General features: G+C 41.0%; 1 protein-coding gene across 2 annotated transcripts; it reads left to right on the forward strand.

Annotated features, from left to right (window-relative positions):
- Positions 1–52: 52 nt before the first annotated feature.
- dapk2b (death-associated protein kinase 2b) lies at positions 53–18,192 on the forward strand. 2 transcript variants are annotated; one of them, XM_085359236.1, is made up of 12 exons: positions 53–170; positions 737–910; positions 7,900–8,121; positions 8,875–9,013; positions 10,039–10,168; positions 10,285–10,333; positions 10,426–10,452; positions 10,543–10,695; positions 11,152–11,197; positions 14,103–14,192; positions 14,310–14,396; positions 17,490–18,192. In XM_085359236.1, the coding sequence occupies exons 2-12, from the start codon at positions 834–836 to the stop codon at positions 17,565–17,567; spliced, it is 1,098 nt and encodes a 365-aa protein (XP_085215362.1). In that variant the 5' UTR covers positions 53–170; positions 737–833; the 3' UTR covers positions 17,568–18,192. The 2 variants fall into 2 exon arrangements, with proteins under 2 accessions (XP_085215362.1, XP_085215363.1); XM_085359237.1 differs by lacking the exons at positions 14,103–14,192; positions 14,310–14,396; positions 17,490–18,192 and adding an exon at positions 11,899–13,481.
- The last annotated feature ends 7,317 nt before the right edge of the window (positions 18,193–25,509 follow it).

Below are 25,509 nucleotides of genomic sequence, written 5' to 3' on the forward strand. Positions count from 1 at the left end.
TACGCGCACACAAAAGCCTGATGGTGATACCACCGGTGACAGAAAACAGCAGCCATCCACCCCGGAGGAGCTGTTTTCTGGCCCCAGCTGCAGCTATGAGACGAGGAGACCAACTGTAGGAGACGTGGACACTGATGCACCTTTATCATCAGCTCTGCAGCTGACTGAAGGTAAGACCCGGTGTTTTTAACTGCAGCCAGTTTTGTTGATACACTTGCGAAAAACTCATGAAACTTGCCAGAGAGGAAGTTTGTGGTAATTCAGCTTGTGAACATCTTTTTTTTTTTCTCTATCTCTTTGTGTACACATACGTGTTCACTCCCATGCTGCACAGTTACATTTTATCTCTAAATCCTTATTCACAATTGTCACAATGGCCATGTTCTGATATTTACAAAGCCTGTGTAACTGCCATTCTCAACCTTTTTAACCAGACATAATGTTTCACAACAGATGCCCTGCCCTAATTAGCCAGAAATGTTCTTTTCATTTGTAATCCTCATTATACACTGTTATGCTGCTCAGACGCTGTTGTGCAAGTTGTAGTTTAAAGCCTGTAATACTAGTGAAGAACAAAGAGGACCCTTTTTTCTGTGCTGTGTTACGGTGTTAAGGCTTTCCCAAGAGCAAGGTGAAAGTAGCTCTAATTCAGTAAACGAATACCTTACAGCAAGCTGCAACTTGTAGTAAACATTTTCATCACTGCGCTCACAAACCAACTCATCTTTGTGTGCAGGAAGAGTACTCCTGGGGAGGCACAACAACTGGCATTACTGGAGCATATCGAAGAGGCTGTTTTACATATCTGTTTTACATATTAAGGAGCTACATCAATGAGGACGCCCGGCATGGCGGTATTCAAGCAAGAGAACGTGGAGGATTTTTATGAAATTGGAGAAACACTGGGAAGGTGAGGATTTGTTCACGATTAGTTTTTATGAAGGATGTCAATGAGAGGTTATTTGATCCCCACCTCTTAGAAGATGATCCTTCACAGTTTGTGTGAGTCAGAGGGTGAGTCAGTTTCCCTTGCAAGTGCTTGATCCGGTGGTGGTCCTGTGTATGTAGGTATGCAAACAGCTGGCCTGTCTAAGCTTGAACTGGGGAGTGTCGTTGGGTTAAAGTGGGCTGAATTTTACAGCTAGAGATAACGTACCAAAGCTAAACGCACTCGAAGAAAAGAAAACAGCCCTGTTTGGGGGTCAGATTTGTCAGTCCAGGAACGCAAATGAATTGTGAGCGATTTGCTTTGCATGGTCTGACTGTGGGGCGGTGGACCAGGGTGTCGAAGTGCTGCGAATAAACCCCGTAAAGAGCAGACGTGAAGGAAACTGAGGAAATAAGTTACAGGAAGTTGGTAGATTACAATATGGATTGAGGAAGCTACGCCAATTTTGCACGGAAGGACAGCTTGGGCATGTGCACCACTCGATAACAGATTGAGCGGGTGTAAAAGCAAAGCATCTGACCTGTAGCCTTTCACCATTAATCCCAATATGCACTGTGTCCCAGTCTTGGTTGGGACATAGCTGCTTTGACACACCCTGATCCAGACCTGCTGTTGAAATGACTCCTTCAAAACTATAAAAAAAATAACCCAAACAAAAAACAGAAGAGGAAGACTTTTCAGCAAAGGCCTCGTGTAGCATGAAAAGTTCAAATGTATAAATATGAAATATTTTTACAGTAATCAGGCTTTGAGTAAAGCACTCACGTCTGATGGTTAAAAATAATGATTCACGAACAGTTAGCTGATCAATAAAATGAATAAATTATCTAATACTTTACGTAGTTTGCAAAGTAAATAGATTGTAAGCACCGTTTAAAACAAAAAAAAGTACTGTCATTGATAATTGCACATGAAGTTGTAACATTGGAGGGATTTTCCACAGACATGCAAAGAGCAAGAAGGCAAAACAAACACGGCTGTTTGCACAGAGGCAACTCAAAAGCTGCTCATATCACCACAGACTAGTAGATGATTTATTAGGTTACATCAAGTAACCTAATAAATAAACCTAAGAAATTCCTTTAAAAGACTTTTAAAAACTTATATAAAAAAAAAAAAGCTGAAATACCCTTTAAACCCCTGCAAGACATGGCAGACATGGGAATGTGTTGCTCAAAGCTGAGCTGGTTTTCATGAGAAAACCTTTGCCTGAAAAGCAAAGGGGACTCTGCTGTGGGCTGAGTGCATGTTTAACATCAGCATGTTGAAAATATGTGACCCTTTAAGCTACTGTGGTTAAAAGCCCTGGTTAGCTTTCTGAGTAACCAAACCTGTTACATTTTATCTTTCTGCAAAAGACTTTTCACTCACACTCACAGTTTTCTGGTGAGCCTCGGGGGACGTGTTTTAGCCCACTCACAGTTTTGACAGCCTCACGGGTTCAGAGCCCTCCACTCACATACCTCAGTGGAACTGTTACTCAATTGTCCTTTAAGAGTGTGGGGAAATTTGGCGGAAGGAGGCAAAAACTGTGTGACGTATTTGAGATGTCCTGTGCTGTGGTACTGTTGCACCATTTCTGGAAATTGAATTAATCATGTTGACAGGTTTCAATGTCTCACAGCCCCGAAAAGCAGTACTGAGTGACTGTTTCCACTAATGACACAGAGTTTTGGGTAAACCTGTCAGCCCTTTGACATGCGGGGCATGCTGTGACAAGTGTACCTTTCTTTCCATTCGACTGATGACACTTATGACATCATACAGTACAAAGTGTTAAAGTCCGAACCAAAAGATGCCTTTAACAGGAAGCGGTGAGCTGTAACTGAGCATCAAGGTAAGGCTGAGAAAAAGGTCTTCATCTGAGATGCTGGACCCTGTTTACAAGTGAGCTTGTGTCCTTGTTGGCTCATAACAACTGATAGCTTTTAGTAGATAAGTAGTGCGTAGTGAGTCAGTGTCAAGAAACTACCATCTGTTAAACCCGCCCCCCCCCCCCCCCCCCCCCCCAAAAAAAACATGCAGACTTTCCCCAAAATTTGAATGCTGAATTTACTTTACACCATGGTTTCACTCTGACTTCCTGAATGCTTTCATGTTGACTTCTAATGGTAATCCCTTGACTTTTCGTCTAGCACCACCGTGTCTTTATTGCTATGTATGAAAGGTACAGCGAGTGACGTGATCCCAGGGTGAACTGTATGACTCTAACGATGCCTTAAATTGAATCTGGTCAGTTTGTTAATGTGTGGCTTCTTACAAAATACCTGCAGAAACTCACAAGACACCTATACTCTGTCTTGACGGTGAGATGGATATTTAAACATTAGTTATACTGACAGGAACAGCAGCATGTTTGTCACTGCTTAAGTTGACATTGAGGTGAAAACTCATCTGTCCATTAACACAGGTTCACAGAGTTTTTGCTCTCCAATCTGTAAACACTGCAGGAGCATCTTCCTGATATGCAAAATATTTTTCCAGTATCTATGTGGGTTCATTTAGGAGAAAATGATTCGGACTAACCATTTTACAAGTTTTCTTTATGGAATATCCAGAGGGCAGTGATGCAAATTTTAGGTTGCGGTGCTCGAACAATAAATGCGTTGAAGTGAAAAGAGCCCACAGGGCAGGCACACAGCTGTTTCAGATTACCAAAAAGTACTAGAATTTCTCTGTCTCTATAGCTTCGAAACATTCCTGCTGTTGTGTAAGTTGGGGAAATAAAGAGAGAAGGGAGTTTATTTGCTGCAGCCTAACTGAAGGACCTCCATGTTGACCTTTTGGACATCCCCCAGAGTTCCAATACTGACAGAAATTGTCCCATTACAAACAACACTAATGCCTCACAGATGCTGGTGTGTGCGTGTGTGGCTGGACTTAAATACCAGTGGGAATCTAGAGATTACTTTAGGGCTTAAATGCGGAAAGATTTCACTTACAGCGTAAAAAGCAGAAAATGTGGGAGACAAATTGGGTTTTCAAGCACCGGTAGAATTTTAAAAGTTGGAGCTGCATCCCGGCAGCCCTCAATGGCATTTGATTAGTTGCCTGGTTAGGAACAGCTTTCTGGGTCAACAGCGAATCTGGCGCTCTTCGTCATCCTGGTGGTTGCTCAGTTGAGAAACATGTTTAAATATTGGGTTGGCACCACTTGTCGGAGCATTCCTTCAACCTTGGCTGTGGCTAATGACCTTCAGCTGTTGGAAGTGGAAATTCTGCGGAGAGATGGCACTTTCAGCCCCGCTGGCCGGCTTAGGGCTAAGACAGACGGCACGCCTGGCCTTTTGTGGAATACCACCTCCCCCAGCATCTCTTTCCGCTGTTACTCTGCACTTCGTAGCAATGCTGGAGTAAAGCCCCTCTGCTGACATTTGTGTTGGGTGCTTTTTCACACATGAACTACAACTATCATCTCAAGGGCTTTTTCTATTTGCCATTAGTTATCAGGCAAATCAAGGGGACTGCTCATGCCCCAGTGATGGATCAGTTCCTCCCCTTGGGGTAATTGATGGATGTTTTTGCAAGTGGAATTCACTGAGTGACTTCCCCACCTCTTCAGTTAACACATTATTCAATTCAATTCAATTCAATTTTATTTATATAGCGCCAAATCACAACAAGAGTCGCCTCAAGGCGCTTCATAGATACAGAGAAAAACCCAACAATCATATGACCCCCTATGAGCAAGCACTTTGGCGACAGTGGGAAGGAAAAACTCCCTTTTAACAGGAAGAAACCTCCGGCAGAACCAGGCTCAGGGAGGGGCGGCCATCTGCTGCGACCGGTTGGGGTGAGAGAAGGAAGACAGGATAAAGACATGCTGTGGAAGAGAGACAGAGGTTAATAACAGATATGATTCAATGCAGAGAGGTCTATTAATACATAGTGAGTGAGAAAGGTGACTGGAAAGGAAAAACTCAATGCATCATGGGAATCCCCCGGCAGCCTACATCTATTGCAGCATAACAAAGGGAGGATTCAGGGTCACCTGGTCCAGCCCTAACTATATGCTTTAGAAAAAAGGAAAGTTTTAAGCCTAATCTTAAAAGTAGAGATAGTGTCTGTCTCCCGAATCCAAACTGGAAGCTGGTTCCACAGAAGAGGGGCCTGAAAACTGAAGGCTCTCCCTCCCATTCTACTTTTAAATACTCTAGGAACAACAAGTAGGCCTGCAGAGCGAGAGCGGAGCGCTCTAATAGGGTGATATGGTACTACAAGGTCATTAAGATAAGATGGGGCCTGATTATTTAAGACCTTGTATGTGAGGAGCAGGATTTTGAATTCAATTCTGGATTTAACAGGAAGCCAATGAAGGGAAGCCAAAACAGGAGAAATATGCTCTCTCTTTCTAGTCCCTGTCAGGACTCTTGCTGCAGCATTTTGGATTAGCTGAAGGCTTTTCAGTGAGTTTTTTGGACATCCTGATAATAATGAATTACAGTAGTCCAGCCTGGAAGTAATAAATGCATGAACTAGTTTTTCAGCGTCACTCTGAGACAGGATATTTCTAATTTTAGAGATGTTGCGCAAATGGAAGAAAGCAGTCTTACATATTTGTTTAATATGTGCGTTGAAGGACATGTCCTGGTCAAAAATGACTCCAAGGTTCCTCACCGCGTTACTGGAGGCCAAGGTAATGCCATCCAGAGTAAGAATCTGATTAGATACCATATTTCTAAGATTTTCAGGGCCGAGTACAATAACCTCAGTTTTATCTGAATTAAGAAGCAGAAAGTTAGCGGCCATCCAGGTCTTTATGTCTTTAAGACATTCCTGCAGTTTAACTAATTGGTGTGTGTTATCTGGCTTCATGGACAGATAGAGCTGGGTGTCATCTTCATAGCAGTGAAAATGTATGCTATGTCTTCTAATGATACTGCCTAAGGGAAGGGAAATAGATCAGGCAGAGAGAGGATTTGAGATTCCATGAAGCTGTGCTTTATCACTCCACCCGCTCTCTTTTTATTTTCCTTTTAAGGAATGTGCGTGGGATTCTTTGTGGATTATTGCCTTAACGTATGTTTCCCCACTCTCTCTTTTCCCCCCCTGCAGTCTCTGCTGGGACATGTTCACACATGAATTAAATGATCTCAATAATAACTTCAAGGACTTTAGGCTTTTAATGTGTTTCCAGAACCTGAAAGCTATAGGAAATGCATCAAATCAATCTAAAGTTAAAGATTCCCTTGTCTTATTAGACGCACAGGTGAAACAACCACATGTAGTTCAGTGCAAATCCCCTTGCATCAAGCACTGCAGCACTTTAAAGAAACTCATACGCTTGTTTTTTTTCCCCCTTGTGTATCAGAGATGTTCAGTTTTTTTGTTGAAGTGCTGCTGTATCAGACTGCGTCATATTTGTTTAAAGGTTTTAGACTTAATCTCTTCATTGAGGTTGTAATTGAAAGTCTGGGTTTATGTGGTCCCGCATTTACATAATTTTACATTGTTATTTTTGAGCATGTTTCATAAGAGGCTTAGCATAGTCAATGTAACAGCAGGTGTGATCACAGAGCACCGGACAGGGCGTGCCACAAAAACATGAAAACTGGCTCAACCATCTCGCACCGATGTAGGGTTACAGAGTCAGTAGCTGGTTTAAAACCACAAAGATAGGATTTAATCCCTTAATTTGTTTCTGGGTGCACATTGTAAACACCCTGAAAATACAAGTGTGAACTGTAGTGTGTTGTGGGTGTACAGATCTTCCTTGCACACCTCCTTTCTGCCCTTCTTTCTTTTCCACTCCTGCAGTTCAAGCGGGGGCTCTCACTCACCAACAGCAGAAGAAATGTGGCAGGTAAAGCAAGACTCTGTTTCAGTCTGGCTATTCTTAGCCCTCTAGACACAGATTGGACAGCCTCTCACAGCCACTCTGGAATTTCTGTGTGGACAGTTATGTCCAAAATTCATGAAATGCCTGCCAATTATTGTCTTTCCCCCTCTTTGGGAATTTTTCCCTCCACATTGTCACAATGTGTCTGTGCTTCAAACATGAAAATTCTTCGGTCCTCAAGCTTTAATGTGTTTTACCCAGCCATTCCCTCCTATTCAGTAAAACTCTTGCCAGTTCTGTCACCACATAAGCCCTTGTATGTCGTTGTGGCATCACGCAGAAGGATGAGAAGCTTGTGTTCACAATAGGGTGGGCAGGTCATCCCCCAGCAACAGGAAACAACAAAGCAGCAGTAGTATGACAGCAAGCTTACTCAAGTGCTGGTCTGATATTAAAGCCACAGAAATTCCCCTCATATGGAAAATGGTCTCATATTTCTTGTTCAATCTGTCAGTAGGCAAGTTATGAGTGTTATGATTTATGTTAGGGATGAGTGAAATCAAAGGAATATATTCCACCAACTGGAGTCAGTACTGAAGCTCATTAATAATAAGATGCCATTAAAGATGTCGTAAGCTCATGTCTGACTATCACTTCTAACTAACATTCAAAACAAGAACGCAATGATTCACTGAACAATATTGTCAAAGACACACCTCTGTTGTGATTTGCTTTTCTTTCAGTGGAGTAAACACTTGAGCTTGCTCCACTAAACTTGACAGGAAGTTAAAAGGAGTAGGAGGACAGAGGCTCTCTCAGCACCACCAGATTGTCTCATTGTCTCGCCAGGAAACAGGAAGTGATGGACCATACCGCAATTTTTCAGTCATCTGTGTACCAGAGCTTCCTCACCAATATCCTGTGGCTAAATGCAAAGAATGTTATTAGTTCTATTCCTTTAAAAAAAAAAAAAAAAAAAAAAAAAAAAGATGGTAGATACTACAAATCCTGATGCACGTAAATCAGTTGTCACGTTGAATGATAATGGGTGTAACAAGAAGAGTGTTCAGAGATCACATCCTCCACCAAGATGCAGGATGTTACTGCTTTTCCCGTGCTCTGTATGCTCTCTTGGCACTTTTTGTGGTGATTGCTTCTCTTTTGTCTGCAGTGGGCAGTTTGCGATTGTCAAGCGATGCATAGAGAAGAGCACAGGCAATAAGTACGCGGCCAAGTTCATCAAGAAGCGCCTGAGCGGGGCCAGCAGACGGGGTGTGAAAAGAGAGGAGATTGCGAGGGAAGTGGACATCCTGCAGCAGCTCCAGCATCCCAACATTGTAGCGCTCCACGATGTTTACGAGAACCGGACAGATGTTGTGCTTATCCTCGAACTGTGAGTCACCACAAGATTCTGCAATGCATTGCAATATCCACACAGTCACAACAATAAAGTTTTATCATGCTTTACTTCTTGAAAACTCCAAACATCTATGTACAATAGATAAGAGCCTGCATAACATAAAATGTGTTTTATTGGGATTGAAAAGTTATGTCAGTGCAGTCTTTTGAATGTTTGGCAGGAATACTGTAAAACTGCAAAAGTCCACTCATCTGTGAGTTTATTTCTGTTTGTTGAAGCTGTGTTTGCTGAAAACCATTTGCCCCTGATCATGTCTGCCAGAAAGAACCAAATGTCTCTTGCAAAGTCAATAATGCTTGTGCTGAAAAGAGGCCAAAAAGGGCCCCCGTCTGGGGTCGCTGAGTGCCGAGAAACATGGCAGGCCTGATTAGGACTAATTGAAAAACTCAAACAAAAAATATGACTAATGGCTGCAGAATAACGCACTGTCCTTCATTCTCATTTTCTCTGTATGAATGGTAGAGAACATTGTGCTTATGGGCCAAGGTTTCATACCATTTTTTCAGTTATGTTTATGGAAAAATACATTGGCCCATAAGTAGGGCAAATGGACTAAAAACAGAAGCAAGTTGGCACCACAGACAAACATATCTCAGGCATCCAGGGCTTGTGCATCAAATTTCCTGAGAACACACTTTAGATAAAAATGCTAGCAAGGGCTTGCTCCAGATTGTCTGAGCCCACAGTCACCGAGTGTCAGTTTGTGTGTGTTTGTGCGTATTGCAGGGTCTCTGGAGGAGAGCTGTTTGACTTCTTAGCTCAAAAGGAGAGCCTCAGTGAGGAGGAGGCCACTCAGTTTATCAAGCAGGTCCTACATGGAGTGCAGTACCTCCACTCCAAGAAGATTGCACATTTTGATCTAAAGGTAAACGTGCTTCTCCTGTGCTGCGCATCTTAAACTGCATTTGTTTTCTGTGAAACAGTTAAACTCTTTACCTCCATAGCAACTGTATTACTACGCACAAGCAATGCCATAAAGACCTTATGTATATGTATCTATCTATCTATAGCAGGTGTTTAATGTACGTACTGCACAGTTCTGCTATTCTGATTCACACATCCTTCCTGTTGTTTGTGGCCACCATCCAAACTCTCAGATACCGACACTTCAAAGTTATCTCTTTAGTTTCAGAGCTGTATCGCCCACGTTTCTATCTGAAAGTCGCTATCCTGTCTGATTTTTTTTCTAGCTGTGCATCTACGTTCCCAAGGTCTATTTTCATCAGATCAGTCAGCTATAACACCCATTAACCCTCCTGTTTAACCCCATTTTGACTTGGAATTTTACTTGAGAAATTCTTATCCCCCTTTTTGATTAAAATAAAGCTTCAGAACAGCTAAATAAACACAAGCCAACCCCAGCACCATAACCCTTCAAAGTCAATGTGAATGGTTCTTGATTTGCAGGCCTATTATATTGCACAGAGCCAAAGGGCAGCGCTGGGAAACAGGGAGCCCCTTTGACAAGTTTCCACAAGAGGCCACATCTTACTAATTGAATGCAGAACTGGGTGATAGTGTTCCTTTTTTGTTGTTGTTCCCTTTATGCCCCATATGAATCTGGTGAGCATATAACAGTAGAAATGTAAGAATGGCTCATTGTGAGTCCTCTTCACTGATGATGCTTTTGTGTTGATAACTGAAGGTGGATTAGGTACGCAAAATAACAACGCACTAGGTGTTTGAGTCATTCATGCCTGAAGCCTTGATTTTCAGTTCACACTGACACACCTTTACACTAATTAGCGTGATTAATTGTTTTTCTCTAATGCTTCCACAAAAGGAGGATTTCTCCAGGTAACTTGTTGCTTTTGTCTGTATTACTGAGCCTTGCTATTAGTGGAAATGTGCTGACATACATGCTTTGTTTCTTTATTTGCATTGGTGCAGCCTGAAAACATAATGCTGCTGGACAGGGATGCCACCTTACCCCGCATCAAAATAATAGACTTTGGACTAGCACACAAAATACAAGATGGGACGGATTTCAAAAACATTTTTGGCACCCCTGAATTTGTTGGTAAGTTTTTCTTTCTTTTCTTTTTTCTTTTTTATTGAGCTTGACGATTTTAATGAGATGCTTGATGTTTGGCCAGACGCTGTTTGTGATGTTGAGTGTGTGTTGTCTATTTTCAGCTCCAGAGATAGTCAACTATGAGCAACTGGGCTTGGAAGCAGACATGTGGTAAGAGCTTTTAATTACCTCTGACTCTGCTGACATCTGCACAACAGGTTGCAGTGCATAACTTTGGATTAATCTTGCGCCTTTTTTTGCAGGAGCATCGGCGTCATCACATATATACTGTAAGTTGAGATTCACAACGTCCGGGAATTTTAATGTATCTACGATTATCGACTGAGTCACGCATGCAAACGTTTGTGCTGTTGTTTCAGTTTGAGCGGCGCGTCACCTTTCCTCGGTGACACAAAGCAGGAAACGTTAGCAAACATCTCAGCGGTGAACTACGAATTTGATGAAGAGTTCTTCAGCAGTACCAGTGAGCTGGCCAAGAACTTTATCAGAGGGCTCCTGGAAAAGGAAACGAGGTAAAAGAGGAAAAAAGAAGAAGAAAGAAATTAGGTTACTAACAAATAGGTCAAGGCCAAAGGTCAGGTTTGAAATTTCATTACAAAGCCCAGTACCAGGCGGGGCTATGCTTTATAAAATCCTAATGAAGTGCACTCCTGACCCACATGAGAATAAACAGCCAGCCAGCCAGTAAGGATATATTTCTGCTGCACGGTGTGATATATAAAACCAGAAAAGAAAACTATTACAAAATGTTGCAAAAACACTTTCTTTGTAAAATGTGATCCTCTTCTTACTTTCTGACATGTGTTTCCATTTAAGTGTTTACGTGCACCTTCGGGAAACTGAATATTTCTGTGGAAGTTTGGTCTCGCTGTAATCCTTAGAGTCACCGTCTGCTGCACGACTGACCTACGTGCCCTGTCTGATGGAGTTGTTCTGGCATATTTACACAGCTGCATTTTCTCTTTTAGAAAACGGATGACAATAGAAGATGCACTGAATCATCCTTGGATTAAGGTATGGACATGATTTATGCAGTAGTGTTGCATGGTTTGTATAATCTGTGACTGTTGTCAGCACTTCATTCCCCCCTGCCCCCCCTTCTACGAGGAGTAAAATCTATTGCAGCTAATGTCAAAGGTAACATACGGGGTAGCAGGATCTTTTTTTTTTTTTTTCCAGTGTTCACTCCCACTAACTGTGTACTTGTCCTGGATAGATGTTTCCATACTGTCCCACAGTTAAAGTATGTATATTGTTCCTGTTTGGGAATTTTTGTTTTTCCCTTCACATCTCACACTCATCTCATCCATCTTCACGCCATCTGCAATATTCCTTTTGTCTACAAAGTCAGTGGTCTGACTCTTGCAATATCTCGCTAATTGTATTTTAATGGAATGGAAACTTAACATTGTGCTGTGGTGAAGCCGTCTACCTCCCACTCAGGCTGATGAAATGCATGTGAGTGGTGTTTTGCTGTGAAGTCCTCATCCTGTTTTGATGCAAGCATGGATCCAGGAAACCTTACACGCTCACCAGGAATGTTTGCTGTTTTTTGGCACCCCTTATCAGCCGTGGCTTTCGCTCTGGGGTCACACACTAATCCTCCAGTGCCACGTCTGCTGGGATTTTTCACTGCTATACGTGTTTTCGAGATGCAACAATAAGACATCCTCTCACTCAGTCTCCCTCCCCCACCCCTACCCTTCTGTCTGAAGTCCTGCGGCCACATGGAGGAGGACAGCGCTGCCTCTGAGAAGAAAGCAAAGCAGTTGAAGACAAAACTACTTAAAGAGTACACTATCCAGTCGCACTCCAGCATGTCCCAAAACAACACATATGCCAACTTTGAGCGTTTTGCCCATGTATTGGAAGACATCGGATTAATGGAGACGGGATTGTCCGAGGTGGCGGAAGCTTACCGCACCCTGCAGGGTGACATAGAAGCACTGCTCTCCATTCACAATGACAAGGAAGCTTGGTACAAGGAGGAGCGGGACACCGCAAAGAAACAGCTCTCGCAAGCCTGCCACGAGTTTCGCAAAGTGGAGGCCACCAGGAAGCTGGTGCAAGAAGACATGAAGGCAGTAGATGTTTGTCTGGAGAGCATCAGCAAGAGGTACAACCACAGGCAGGGCCAACTGGATGCTCTGAGGCAGGAGCTGAACTCTGAGCTCCAGTGGCTCCAGGATCTGATGGGCTCTTTGCATCCTGAGGGAACCAGTGGTAGCATCCATAACAGAAGTCTGAGCACACATGTAAAGAAAGCAATGGAGGACCTGCTGCATCTGACTTGTGAAGGAGAAGTCTGCTCTGAGGCTGAACAGCCCCTCACTGAGTCTGGCTGACATAAACCATTGAAAAATCTTCTAAGAGTCAACAATTTTTCTTTCTTTCTTTCTTTTTTTTTTTAAATTGCACTCTTTAAATTTTATTTATTTGTAGATTTTCTTTATTGTTTAAACAAAAAAGATAAAGAGTTAAAGGAGAAGATGGTTATATCAGTTAATAAAGCTAGCCTGGCTTTGTCCGAAGGTTAAACAAACATAAACACACATTATAAACACTATTTTCTGCATGTTCTCCCTCTCCCTCCGTGAGTACCCTCCAGGTTCGTCCCACAGTCCAAATACATGCACATGTACATGTAATTCTAAACTGGCTGAAGGTGCCACTGTGAGCGTTAATAGTTGTCTCTCTCTCAGTGTTAGCCTTGCAACAGGCTGATGACCTGTCCAGAGTATACCCCGCTTCTGCTGGGATAGATTCCAGTCCCCTGAACTGAATGAAGAAAATGGATGGACATTATCAATTATAGAAATCTTAGTGCATTAGGTTTTGCCATTATTTTAAACAAATATCTACATTCTGGGAGGAGACCGTAAGGCAGACCTAAATCATTCCGGAGAGATTATATCTCTTAGGTAGTTTGGAATGCCTCAGGTTCCTACAGAAACCCCCATTGAACCCTAACCCCCAGGTGACTAGAGAGAGGGGGTTTTGCCTCTGCTCATGGACTGCTGCCCCGAGCGTTGACATCTCTTTTGTTGACTTTTGACAGAGTCGGCCTGCCTTTTTTCTTTAGTAGGCCAAAGATAAGCTGAGCTTTAATTTCTTACTGGCTCTGGAATGCTTTTTAAATGACAGACAAGTATTGATCTTAACAGCAGGTACAGCAGCAAACATGATTAGTCCTTTAACTGGGATAAGTGGCACAATATTTTATTTTATTTATTTATTTATTTATTTTTGTGACACATGGATTTATTAAACTACGTTTATTTATTAATTTGGTGTTTTCTGCCTGAGCATTTAGCAGATTATTTTAGCTGATTTAGTAAAACTAAATGAAACAAATGTACTGTGCAATGGTTCTCTCAGTGGAGTGAACGATAAGTTCAAATGTTTTTTTATTGACTGATCTAAGTTTTTTTTAATTGCAATTTTCTTTTTTATTGAAATAATAATTAATCCTATTTAATACTCCATTTGTAAATGATAGTGTTTTAAAAGAAAGGATCTTTTTTATGGATTTTAATGTGCTCTATTGCTGAAGGTTGAGTTATTTATTTCAAAAGTATTTTCTATTTCTTTCTTTGAGATGTTTTTGCGCTAACCATAAAAACAACATCTATGATAAGATCTTATCTATCTAAAAATTTCTCACTTCCTTTGCCAGTATTAGCGTCTGAACACTCAGCACTCTTTTGTCTTTGTGCGCTGACATTTTACACTTTTGTCAACCATGAAATAAATCTTAATTAGAAATTATGACTCTTTTTTTTTTCTTTTTTTTTTTAAATTTCTGTCATTCATGATCTGAAATGTCTTCATGGTATAGCTGATTATATTAGACAAGCACATGCGCACAGCTGACGTGAGGGACAGTTCTGCTTTCTGACATCTCACTGTGTTTCTGCAGCCTCTGAACCCCAGACAGGCCTTGGTGAAGAGACTATCAGTGGTCAACTTGGAGAACTTCAAGAGACAGTATGCTCGACGCAGGTGGAAGGTAAAATGCAGCCTTGGTACCAACTTGGACTATTACTTAAAGGAAGATTGCATTAAAAAAAATTGCACATGTCTTGCTTTGTAACCCATTTCTTTTTACTTTTGTCGGTTTCAATAGCTGTCATTCAGAATTGTGGCTCTGTGCAACCACCTAACACGAATCATGAAGAACCATAAGAATGAGAAGCTGCCTGAGGAGGACGGGGTAGGTTGCCGTGCAATGGTTTACATTAAACTGACACACATTGAGCTGCTCTCATTTATATTGCTTCAACCAACAGCTGGTTAGTTTAACTTTGCAAATACATTCCCCAGATACTTTATTGGGTACATCTTGTTAGTGCCAGATTAAACCCTTTTGACTTCTGGACTGCCTTAATTCTTGATGGCAGAGATTCAGAAAGGTTTTGGTCCATGTCGACGTGATTGCATCACACACTTGCTGCAGATTTATTGGCTGCAGATCCATGATGTGAATCTCCCGTTCCACTACATTCCAAAGGTGCTCTATTGGACTGAGATCTGGTGATTGTGGAGGGCATTTGAGTACAATGAAGTCATTAAGTTCATAAAGGTAGTTTAGGATGATTTGACCTTTGTGACATGGCAGCCATGAGGAGATGGGTACTCTGTGGAGATGGACATGATCAGCAACAATAATAAAGCGGGCTGTGGGTTTTTTTTTTGGTTTTTTTTTAAACGATGCACATTTGAAACTAAATTGTGCAAAAAAGTTATCCCTACATCATTAAACTACCAGCCTAAACTGATAAATCCGTGCATGCATGGATCTGTGCTTTCATGTTCTTTACTCTAAATTCTGATTCTACTATCTGAATGTCGCAGCAGAAATCTGGACTTAACAATGGGCAATGATATTTCAATCTTCTGTTGTACAATTTTGGCGAGTCTATGTTTCCTGGTCAATAGGAAACATTTTTTTTCTGGCCATTCTCTGTAATTCCTAGAGATGGTTGTGCAGGAAGAATCTCAGCAGTTTCTGAAATACTCAGACTAGTTCTCTGGTAACAACAATCATACTACATTCAACATCACTTAAATGACCTTTCTTCCCCATTCTGATGCTCCTGTTGAACTTCAGCAGGTCGTCTTGAGCATGTCTACATGCCAAAATGCATTGCACCATACTGCCATGTGGCTGGCTGATTAGATATTTACTTAATAAGCAGGTGCACTTACTAATGTGGTGATGAGTTTCTTTTATTGTACACTATTTCCACAGCATTTACAGATGTAGATGTCTAACTATTTCTCTGGGAGTATCTTTACAACTAGGGTTGCCAACCGTCCCTTAAAAAACGGAATCGTCCCGTATTTAGAAACAAAAGTACACGTCCCGTATTGAGCTAATAAGGGACGCACTTTGTCCCGTAATACAGTGAGAATCAAAAGTAGTCTATAACTTTTAATGGAATTAACGCTTTGTTTGAAAACATAATTCCCAGCCCCTCTCCTGCTTTGTGACCAATGAGCTGACAGCACACTTATGACAATTCGAGTATGACAATTCAGATTACCGCTCATCTCATTGGTCGAGGAAAGGTCGCTTACGGAGAAAATACCGGAAGACAACAGATGACCACAACAACAAGCATGGCCAACAGGGAAACAAACGCTGACACTGCGGTGCAAGTCTCGGACGACAGTACACCTAAAGCTGGGCAAACACTGTGCGATTTTTTCAGTCACGTTATTCAGCTCCTGCTCAAACTGCACGATTGACTCGCAGGGGTTAGAAGTTGGTAGGTCACGATGCAGGTCTCACACTATACCGCCCGATGCTCTGATGCGACCTGAGTGCTCACACTGTGCCTCCATAACACGAAGGTTATAACAGAAAATCTGTCGCGCTCTCTCTCTCTCAGTCTTTCACTCACACAGACACACCACCACCATCAACTTTGCTAAATTGCTAATGAAAAACATGATCAGGCAGCTGTGATTGAGCAGCAATGTAAATCCAACTGTTTTCACGGTTGTTGTGGTCGTGATAATTTTGTGATGCCACATCGAAAAGGCTCGGATGAGCTTTCCAAAGTTCTACAAGTTGTGCCTCCATCACTTGTGTCCAGATCACACGCTGCACAGCCGTGCTGCGCCGTCTTTTACACCAACGTTTACGTGTTTGCGCGCGAGCAGTGTGAGCGGCTGTGATGAGACCCTCACGAGCGATTGATGATCGGGAGCTGGTCGTGAGGTGTTAATCACTTCTCGTTACCCCACGTATACTACACGATGCACGATGAAGGCCAAAATCGGTCAAAAATCGGCTCAAAATGGGCCTAAAACCGCACAGTGTGAGCCCAGCATTAGAGCAGCAATGTTTGTTCCCCTCAGAGAAAGGGAAGAATGGGAAAAGGAAAACACCTGGCTGGAAAAAGTTAATATGGGCATGTGCAATGAATATCAGCGCTATGTGGCCAGAAGTGTGATAATATAATTTATTTTGTGTAATAAACAACTGCAAGGATAGATGATTACAACAAATAGATGACTAATACATAAAAGTAATACATAGATGAATAATGATGATGAGTTAAGATGCGTAATCATGGGAACAAGCGGGTTTACAAACAGGAGCAGCTGATTAGCATTAGAAAAGCTGAAATAATATTTCAACTGAAGCCGATTGTACTAAATGCACTAAATGTGCACTGTTACAAGAATGTTTTTCTTTCTATTGTTTTCTATTATTTTAAGTTAAGCAGGACAGAGTTCTTTTAAAGAAAGATTTACTTATATTCTCAAAAGTTAAGCATGACAGGCTTCTGTTTAAGAAGGAGACCTGTTTTATTGTGTTAATGTTGTCATTTTGAGCTAAAAATAAATGGCTAAATGATCATTTGTTTCACATGTGTTCATATCACAAAGAATACACATCTACTTAAATCAAATTCAAGTCAAAGGGTTAAAAAAATAATTTCACACACAAAAAAAGAGCTAGAAAATTCACCACACTGGGAAGGGTGAAGACAACTGGGTCGCCCGGCCCTGGCCACGAGGTGTCCCTTATTTATTTTTCAGGGAGTTGGCAACCCTATTTACAACAGACATTGTGTTCCACAGTGTTGCAGTGTAGCAAGCACAGTTTTATCCTGCTATATGCTGCTGGAGCTAAAAAAAAAAAAAAAAAAAAAAAAAATAGAGAGAGATATGTAAAAGAATGCTTAGAGTCTTTGAGCTGTCTCCAGTTGTGGAGACTCACAATTGTCACAATCACCACAAACAGTAACTATGTTACAACTGTTTCCTAACTGGGATGTGTTGGTCTTGTCAGAGGAATTGTGAAAGCGACCAAGAAGAAGAAACTATGAAGAGGAGACCAAGGACCAGAAAGAGAAGCAGCACTTCCTGAGAGCAACCCTCAGAGTGTCCGTCAGACATGCAGAACAGTGACTTTGCACCTTTATTTAGGGCATGCTCTGCAACTGTTATACGCCACTAAGCATAGTTACAATATATTTTGACATGACAGCAGTAAAAGTAGATTTTTTTTTAGAGTTTAAGGCAACTTCTTCATTCTGAATCAGCACAACTTCTGCTGTATGTCGGACATCATTCCGGCATGTTTAAACATGTGCTAATCTTGCACTAGTAGCTATAGCTTGATTGCTGTTGACAGGAACTGTTGTGTATGTTAGCATATATGTGAGCATATATATATGTGTATGCTATAGACAGCTTCTGTCTAAAAAGTTCTCAAGCTGTTGTTTGGCACAGTATTGATACAGATTGATTGATATATATTTTAACAGATGTTAGCATCCAGAGTGTTAAATTAAAGGGTTTAGCGCTGCAGGATAACAACATGACAGCAGATCTTCAAATGTTTACGTGTTGTGCTTAACGATGTTTTATCATTTACTGTTAACCTCAAGATATAAGCCCCTAAAGCATCTGTATACTATATGTTTACATAGGATATTTTAATTTGTGCAAATTTTTCTGAGACTGTAACTGTGTTTCATTGACGAGTTCACTGACTGCATGTATCTACGGTATGCCTAATATGTGAATCTAATTCTGCAGTTTTAAATGGAATTGATAAGTCTTGCAATACTTTCATGTATTTATAAATAGATATACATCATGTCTTAAGTTCACTTTTGCCTGTATCTTAGCCTTCAGTGTTTTCAAGAAGCATTTTACTTTCTTTATATGTGTATAAAGTGTAAATTGAGAATGTGTTAAATAAATTAATGAACCTTGTTACTTTGACCGTTTTTATGAAACCAGAACTTGTTGATTTGATCTATTTTCTTAACGCTGTGGAAGGGACTGGTGCCTGTCTGGGCTGGTGCTTTGCATAAGGTAGGTTACACCCTGCACAGGTCACCAGCCTACAGGGCTTACACAGAGAGACACACAAGCCTTCATGATCACATCCATACCTACAGCCAATTAACATAACATGCATCCCTTTAGACTGTGGGAAGAAACTGTGTGCACAGAGACAACATGAAGTTCAAACCCACATCCTCCTTGTTGTGAGGCATCAGTGACAACTACACCCTGAGTCCTGGATATTAAACTCTCACCATCTCCTTTCTTTTAAGGCCAAGCAAAGTGTAAAATGATTTTCCCACACAGTGAAAGTGTGATTGTGTCTAGATGACCCAGAAATCCCAACCATAAATATGCCAAACACACTAAAGTTAAAAAAAAATACAAAGCAGCTCTTGACGAGGAATAATAATCTCAATATCAGTGTGTTATCCACCTACTTTGTTGGCCGCTGCCATTTCTTCTGGCCACTGCTTGGTTATTTAGCCTCACAACAGTGGCGCTGTTTGGACTCAGCTGAGCTGAAAGAGATTGAAGGGATAATTTGGCCTGACCTACACAATTTGGGCCAGCTCAACACAAATACTGAGAAAGGTGTCATAATCAACAAGTGGGTCAGTCTGAAAACAGTGTGCCTTCTTGTCCTTCTCTATAGCAGCACAAAATATTTAGATTCACATTTAATTCGCTATGTCAGACAAAACTCCTGTAGTCTGTTTCCATGTTAGCACATCTCCTGTTATTGTTTAATGACAGCCTGTGAGTTACTGGCCTTTGATGAGACGAGAGAAAACATTTAGTGCACGTTTGGGTCACTCGTCTCTATTCGCCCTGATGACACAAGCTGGTGACTGTAAATATTCCTGCCATGTCTCACTGAAATAAGAGCTGAGTCTTTTGTAGACAGTGATATGACATGCTTTCCAGTCAGCCGTTACAGTGAGGTCTGCATCTCATGTAAGAGAGCCACGGCTGGTATGGTGGGATCATGGAATTCCAGCCGACTCACGTTGGTATGATCCGGTTGATGATCCATTCACACAGACAAATAAGGTGGGCTGTCAGCTCAAAGTGTGTCCTTCAGGGTGTCTTTGGAACAGTGCTTGACTCAGAGATGTGTCAGTGTTAGCACATGATGAGCATAATAGGCCCTTTTCAGCTACCCAGCCATTCTGACATGGAAACACAGGTGTAATTATTTACATCATGACCCCGTTCCACTTAAATGGGTCAGGCCCCTGGTGCTACTGTGGCCCATTATTGGTATTCTTATTATTTTTAATGGAACATGAATGCTGCTGCTGGTGAGCTGTAGATAAATAATTTACCATTAAAAAACTGTGTCTGCGATGTTGAGGCCATTGCCTGCAGCAAAAAAGTGATATGCTGTGCTTTTCTTTTACTATGGTGCCATCTAGTGGGCATAACAAAAACTACAACCATATACCCTGAAATAAATAGTTACAAGAAATTATTTTAGGGGAAAAGTAAAAAGAAATCAATTAAACTAAAGAAAACCATGCATATACAGTATTGAGTAAAAGGTTTTGTTTTAATTATTTTTTTCATTCTCTTCTTTGTGCCTTTTATTTATTTGTTTCTTTGTTAAGCCACTTAACACTGACCTATTAATCATTTAAGCAAAGAAGCAACCAAACTCAAGGGATGACTTGTGTTTTCCGTATGTCTACACAAAAAGAGGACTTAGCAAAACTGTAAAATTGTATTTTAAATTGTAGCTCTATGCATTTTGTTACAAGCAGCCTGTCACAAAAACATTGCTTGATCCCATTTCTTGAGCTCATTCTACAAAAAATGCCAAAGATAACACAGTATTTTTTGCAAGGTGATTCCCAAAGAGAATTTAACTGAGAATGTGGCATATTTCATATGCTCATATGGCATAGTGTGTAGTCTGCTCTTAAAAAAATGTGACAACTGGACAAGTGTAAGGCAAAAGAAGAAGTGGCCTGCCACGGCTGATGAACAGTATCTAAAAGTTATGTCCTTAAGAAATAGGAAATGATTTAGCAAAGATCTGACACAGGATCTGAGCATCCGGCCCTTCAGTTGAAAGTACTGTCAGATTTTTATTCACCACACAACACTGCCTGGAAAGCATCTGATTGGCAACAGCCTGGTTTTTCACACGCTATCATTCGTGGATTGGCCTCCCCAGAACCAGGAACTCACCATTATCGAAACAGTGTGGGATCATCTCAACAGACAACTGAACAAAAAGCTGCCAACATCAAAAGAAACACTCTTTAAGAAGCCTGGAAAACTATTCCTGAAGACTACTTAAGATATTCATGCATCAGGAATTTTTTAAAAATGAGTTTATTTTGTAAATTAGGCATCAAAAAAGCACACAGGCATTTAAACAAGCTACATAAAAATCATATCAAGTGATAGGTTGGTGCCTAAAAAGCATTTACATATCAGATAAAACAAAATACTACAGCTTTATTGAAACTAACATGTTTTCTTATTCTTTATATCTGCTCTATGATATATTACAGCTAGTTTTGTTATAGGAACGAAGCGATGCGCTGACTCATGTAAATTATGGTCTATCTTATTTTCCTTGATGCACCTGATGCTTTGTGGTCAGTGCGCATCAGAAGATCTGATGGCAGAGGCCGTGTAGCTGTGGAGACAGACCTGAGGGCATTAATCATGAATGCCAGCCTCTCACTTTATCTGTGTGATCATTAGGCCGTACTTTACTGATGATCACTCTCTGGAAATGAGCTCCTGGAGGCTGCTTTCATTATTCATACCTACAAGAGCACAGTCTGCCCCCTATTCTTGGAAATGAGACTTAATGGGTGGGCGAGTGTGTGGGTGGTTGTGCTCTTGATATGTCACTGGGTGGCATATCAGTGATCTCATCTCTCTCACTGCTTCATCTTTAGCGATGTGCATCACAGGTACATTTGCAATTAGACCACAGGGAGGTGACAAGTGTTGCTCATTGCGATACCGAGAATGACAAGTCTTCCCCTTTAAGGAAATTTGATTGGCTGACCTTTTCATCAAAGTTAGTATGCTTTGCACCTGGACAAACAACTGTGGCTCACACAAATATCTATCATCATGTTGCTTTTTTTGTTTTTGCCAAAGGCATGTTATTATGTTCTTAATACAAATTACACGTTCCACCTTTCTACATATCCACAATGATTATCCTAACCCACTTTAACAAGTCGATTCAAGCCTCCCGTGAAGTTAAAATAGACGTCTGATTGTGTGAAGTGGTTGTTGAAAGTGTTGTGAACCTTTATATATGAAAGTATTCCCAAAGGCACGCTGCTATAAGGAACACTTTGCCTCCTGTCACGTGTAGATGTCTGGAAACAGATCAGAATATGAAACTAAAGGACTTCCCAGATTATACTTCACATATTTCAAGTAAGTCTATACAGGAATCAGTTCTTCTCCTCAGCTACAAGACTAAGTGCAGACAATTAGCTGGCAATATGTGGATGATGGTGGTGGTGTCAGGGCGCGATGATGTTTTGCTCACATAATTAGTCTCTGAGGCCTTGTGTTGAAAAAACAACAGACTTGTCACCATAGCTATCATTCCTGCATCAAATGTTTAAGTATCACATTTATGAGCCCAATCATTTCTGCTGCCAGCATGCACTGAAAGTGTTCATAGAAGAGCGTCCTTGATAACTACAGTTTTTGTGATGAAGCTTTCACATTATGTTTAGTCTTTTAAACGTTTTGTTTTCTGAAGATGTATTTCAGCATTTTGCTGCTGATGTTTGAAATATTAAAAAAAAAAAGGTGCTGCTGGTAAAACCCACGCGGAATGGCGGTGGTGCTGCTTGAACATTGGTTTTTTTTTTTCTGAAAGGGCTAAGGATAACCTTCTGGAGACAGGAAAATCAATAGCGCTGTACTGAATTGCAGAGACCCCTGGTGTCTGCATCGATGTACTTGGTGGTCATTTGGCTCTGGAGACCAGAATGTTCCCAGTGCAATATCAGTAAAAAAAAAGCAAAAACAGCATCTGACTTCATACTATACCGTATCACTTAACTGTGAAATCAAACGTAACAACAAACCATACACCAAATTCAATTTCAGGTTGCGTAGTGGAAGATGAGACAAGAAGTTCATATTAAACTGCACATGGAGGGTTGATAAGCAAACCGAGGACTGCGGAGGAGCAGCCATGGATTGTCGCAGCTCTTTCACCATTTGTATAACCTGCTCTTCTAATAATTGGACGGGGGATATTTTGGGTTCACGGGTCTCTTAATTAAAAGCGCTCAGCCCTCTGACAGATGAGACCATTATTTCTGTGGAGTGTGAATGAATCAGCCGCAATTCATAATAACATAATGAGTCAATTTGTTGCTTTGCACAGCCCAAATCAAAATCTGTGACAGTCACACGCTGCTCACCCGCCGGTGCAAGAATGTGCAAATTTTTTAGAGAATCAGTCATTTATTTATTTATAGATTTTGCACTTATATGATCACGTGAGCGACAAACGTGTACGGCTGTATTTCTCTGTTTAGGTCTGACATGCTGCTAGGTCACAACATGCTGATGGCAGTTCAGAACATGTAATTATGTAATATCTGTGATAATGGTGTGATTGGGTCTTTTAACACTACAGTCTAAAAGAGCAGAGCCACGGTGAGCATCAGCACAAAAGGAATGATTACATTACAGAAGGTTTGAATGCTTAACAATTTCATGAAGCTTTTTAAACGAATGCCACCATCAGCAAATATCTGCCCTTTATTCACTGCCTGTACTGCAGCAGTTGGCCTTTCTTTTGATATCATGAATTGACTGGATTGTTAGTGATTTCACACTCACCACATCTGGCTCTTTCTGGATGGGAGGATTATAAATACAGTAGGTGTATAAATAACTACTGCTGGGGGAAGCTCTGCCACCTTAGCTGTGATTCAGTCTCACCCCCTTCGTCATTTTAAACCCAGCTGGAGCTCAAATCAGGGCCTTTTTACAATAAAAGAGCAGCTAGAGAAAATGAAGCCCTATTTATTATTCCTTGTGGCTTTTTGTGACTGGAACCACAGACCCCTTGTCCACCCTCTTTCTTCTCTCCCACTCGCCTTTGAATGCTTCTGATAAAAGGCTCCAATGTCTGCTGCTGCAGTAATGATTAGGTCTTTGTAGTTCTGCCCATACATACAAAAAAACCCTCAGACATCAATCAGTTTTGTGCAGCATAACCTCTGTGGACCTTTAAAAAGGAAAGCAATGAGATTTCTTGTCCATGGTAGAATTGGTCTATAATGTTATCTGGTGACTCTGGTACCGCTTTGTTGAACATAATTGAAAAATTAAGGATCTAATTTACCATCACTTTGATGTATTCTGGTACTTGGTTATTTTTTGTGCACTTACAACTTACCTTTTCTTAAACTCTCTAGTAGAGTAGGCAGTTCTTGATCTTTCACAGTTATTAAAATGATTTTAAATGAGAAATTCTAGTCTTACTTTTTGAGCATGTTCTCGTAGTACTTTTAAACTCACCCATCTCAGTCTGCAGAATCCTGCACCTACTTACTTTTATATTCATAGCACTTTGCTTTCCATGCACTTTCCCAGCACATTACATCACATCACAAGTTCATTATTGGCAGGGTGTTTATATTGAGAGTTCTGTCTTTTGTTGATGCAGCTCTTCCTATCATTCATAACAACAACTTTCTGGGCGATCTGTGCCAGCTGTCGATGGACACGAACGCTGTCAGGTCATCTGTGCACGTGAGTCCAGACCATTAGCCTTTTCCTGAGAGATGAGATCTGGGGCAGCAACACTGAAACAAAGCAGTGCGGCTAATCGACCAAATCAAGCCTTTCAGCTCGGAAAAACAGACACGTGCTTCGCTGATGTGTAATTTAGTGAAGCACAAATGAAAATGGGGTAGATCGCTACCATTTTTTCTCTCCTTAACTTCCTGAACGGTTGTTTTCGAGGCTGTAGAACTCCCACATGCTTCTATTTTCAGACCTCGTGGCCATGACATGTTCTTACTGACAGAAACAAAATTCGACATGAGCTGAGTGAAAGTGAATCCACAGTCAGAGGTATCAGTGGTTTCACAAAATGTTCAGAAGCAAAAATTGGGCCTAACAAATAAAATTAAAAAAGCATCTTCTTTTTGTCAAACATGAGGCATTTGCTTGCTGGATTGCAAATATGTTCTAAATACATTTAGAAGTGGAGCTAAATGCTTATATCGTGGCCACACACGAGAGTATAAAAGACTTGCTTCTTGCCTTTTTCATGAACTAATCTGCAAATCAAATGTGAAATCTGGCACAGGCAGAGCCATTCTCCCTCTTTCTTGCAGGTTGTGAAAAACTGTGCGCTTGGAATTCCTCTTTGTCTACAGGCATGTAAAAACACAGCGTGGCAACACTTTCTGAGAAATGTGAAGTGATACTGAGCCCTGCAAGCAGTAATTTCACTTTGCCTGTATAGCACAACTGAGGCAAAGAAGATGAAACCCTACCCTGCAAACAATAAATCTTTTTATTCCCTCAGGAAGTAGGCTCGCTTTGAGTGACTCACCCTATAATTGGCCCAACTACGACATTAATCAGATAGCACTCTTTTCTTCTTTCTTTGGGGGGTCTTTGATGCATAATTGAGCGGGTTTAGCTCTTGGTTGAGAATTATTTTCAGGCCATTGTGTATATTCTTTTTGCTTATAAGTCACCCTTTGAAAAAGCCTTTGGTGAAAACCAAGTGTGTCATATTGAATACCTGGATTTTTATCAGGTTTTGAGACCTCTACATCATCAGTGTGATTGTTTTTCCCTGAAGAGCCGGAATAAGTTGTAGTAGGCAACAAAAATCTGTAAATTAATACTCATATATAGTTTGATGTTTAAATTCTTCTAATAAAGATTTGTCAGAAGGTTCAATAAACACACTAGTGTTTCATGGTTTAGGCTTTACAGTGTTAAGAAATTTCACAACAGAAGAATCTGTAGCCATTTGTTTTGCA

Source organism: Diplotaxodon limnothrissa, linkage group LG7, assembly GCF_057381915.1.
Source record: "Diplotaxodon limnothrissa isolate DT_005_m linkage group LG7, D_limnothrissa_male_GT1.1, whole genome shotgun sequence".
Taxonomy (NCBI): Eukaryota; Metazoa; Chordata; class Actinopteri; order Cichliformes; family Cichlidae; genus Diplotaxodon; species Diplotaxodon limnothrissa.

What these genes read in the sequence shown, in the direction of transcription:
- dapk2b (XM_085359237.1), top strand. Translation starts at nt 834, where the DNA reads ATGAGGACGCCCGGCATGGCGGTATTCAAGCAAGAGAACGTGGAGGAT. An exon ending in GTTGTGCTTATCCTCGAACT is followed by an intron (nt 8,122 to 8,874) that starts GTGAGTCACCAC and finishes TGCGTATTGCAG; the next exon opens with GGTCTCTGGAGGAGAGCTGT. An exon ending in CTCCTGGAAAAGGAAACGAG is followed by an intron (nt 10,696 to 11,151) that starts GTAAAAGAGGAA and finishes TTTCTCTTTTAG; the next exon opens with AAAACGGATGACAATAGAAG.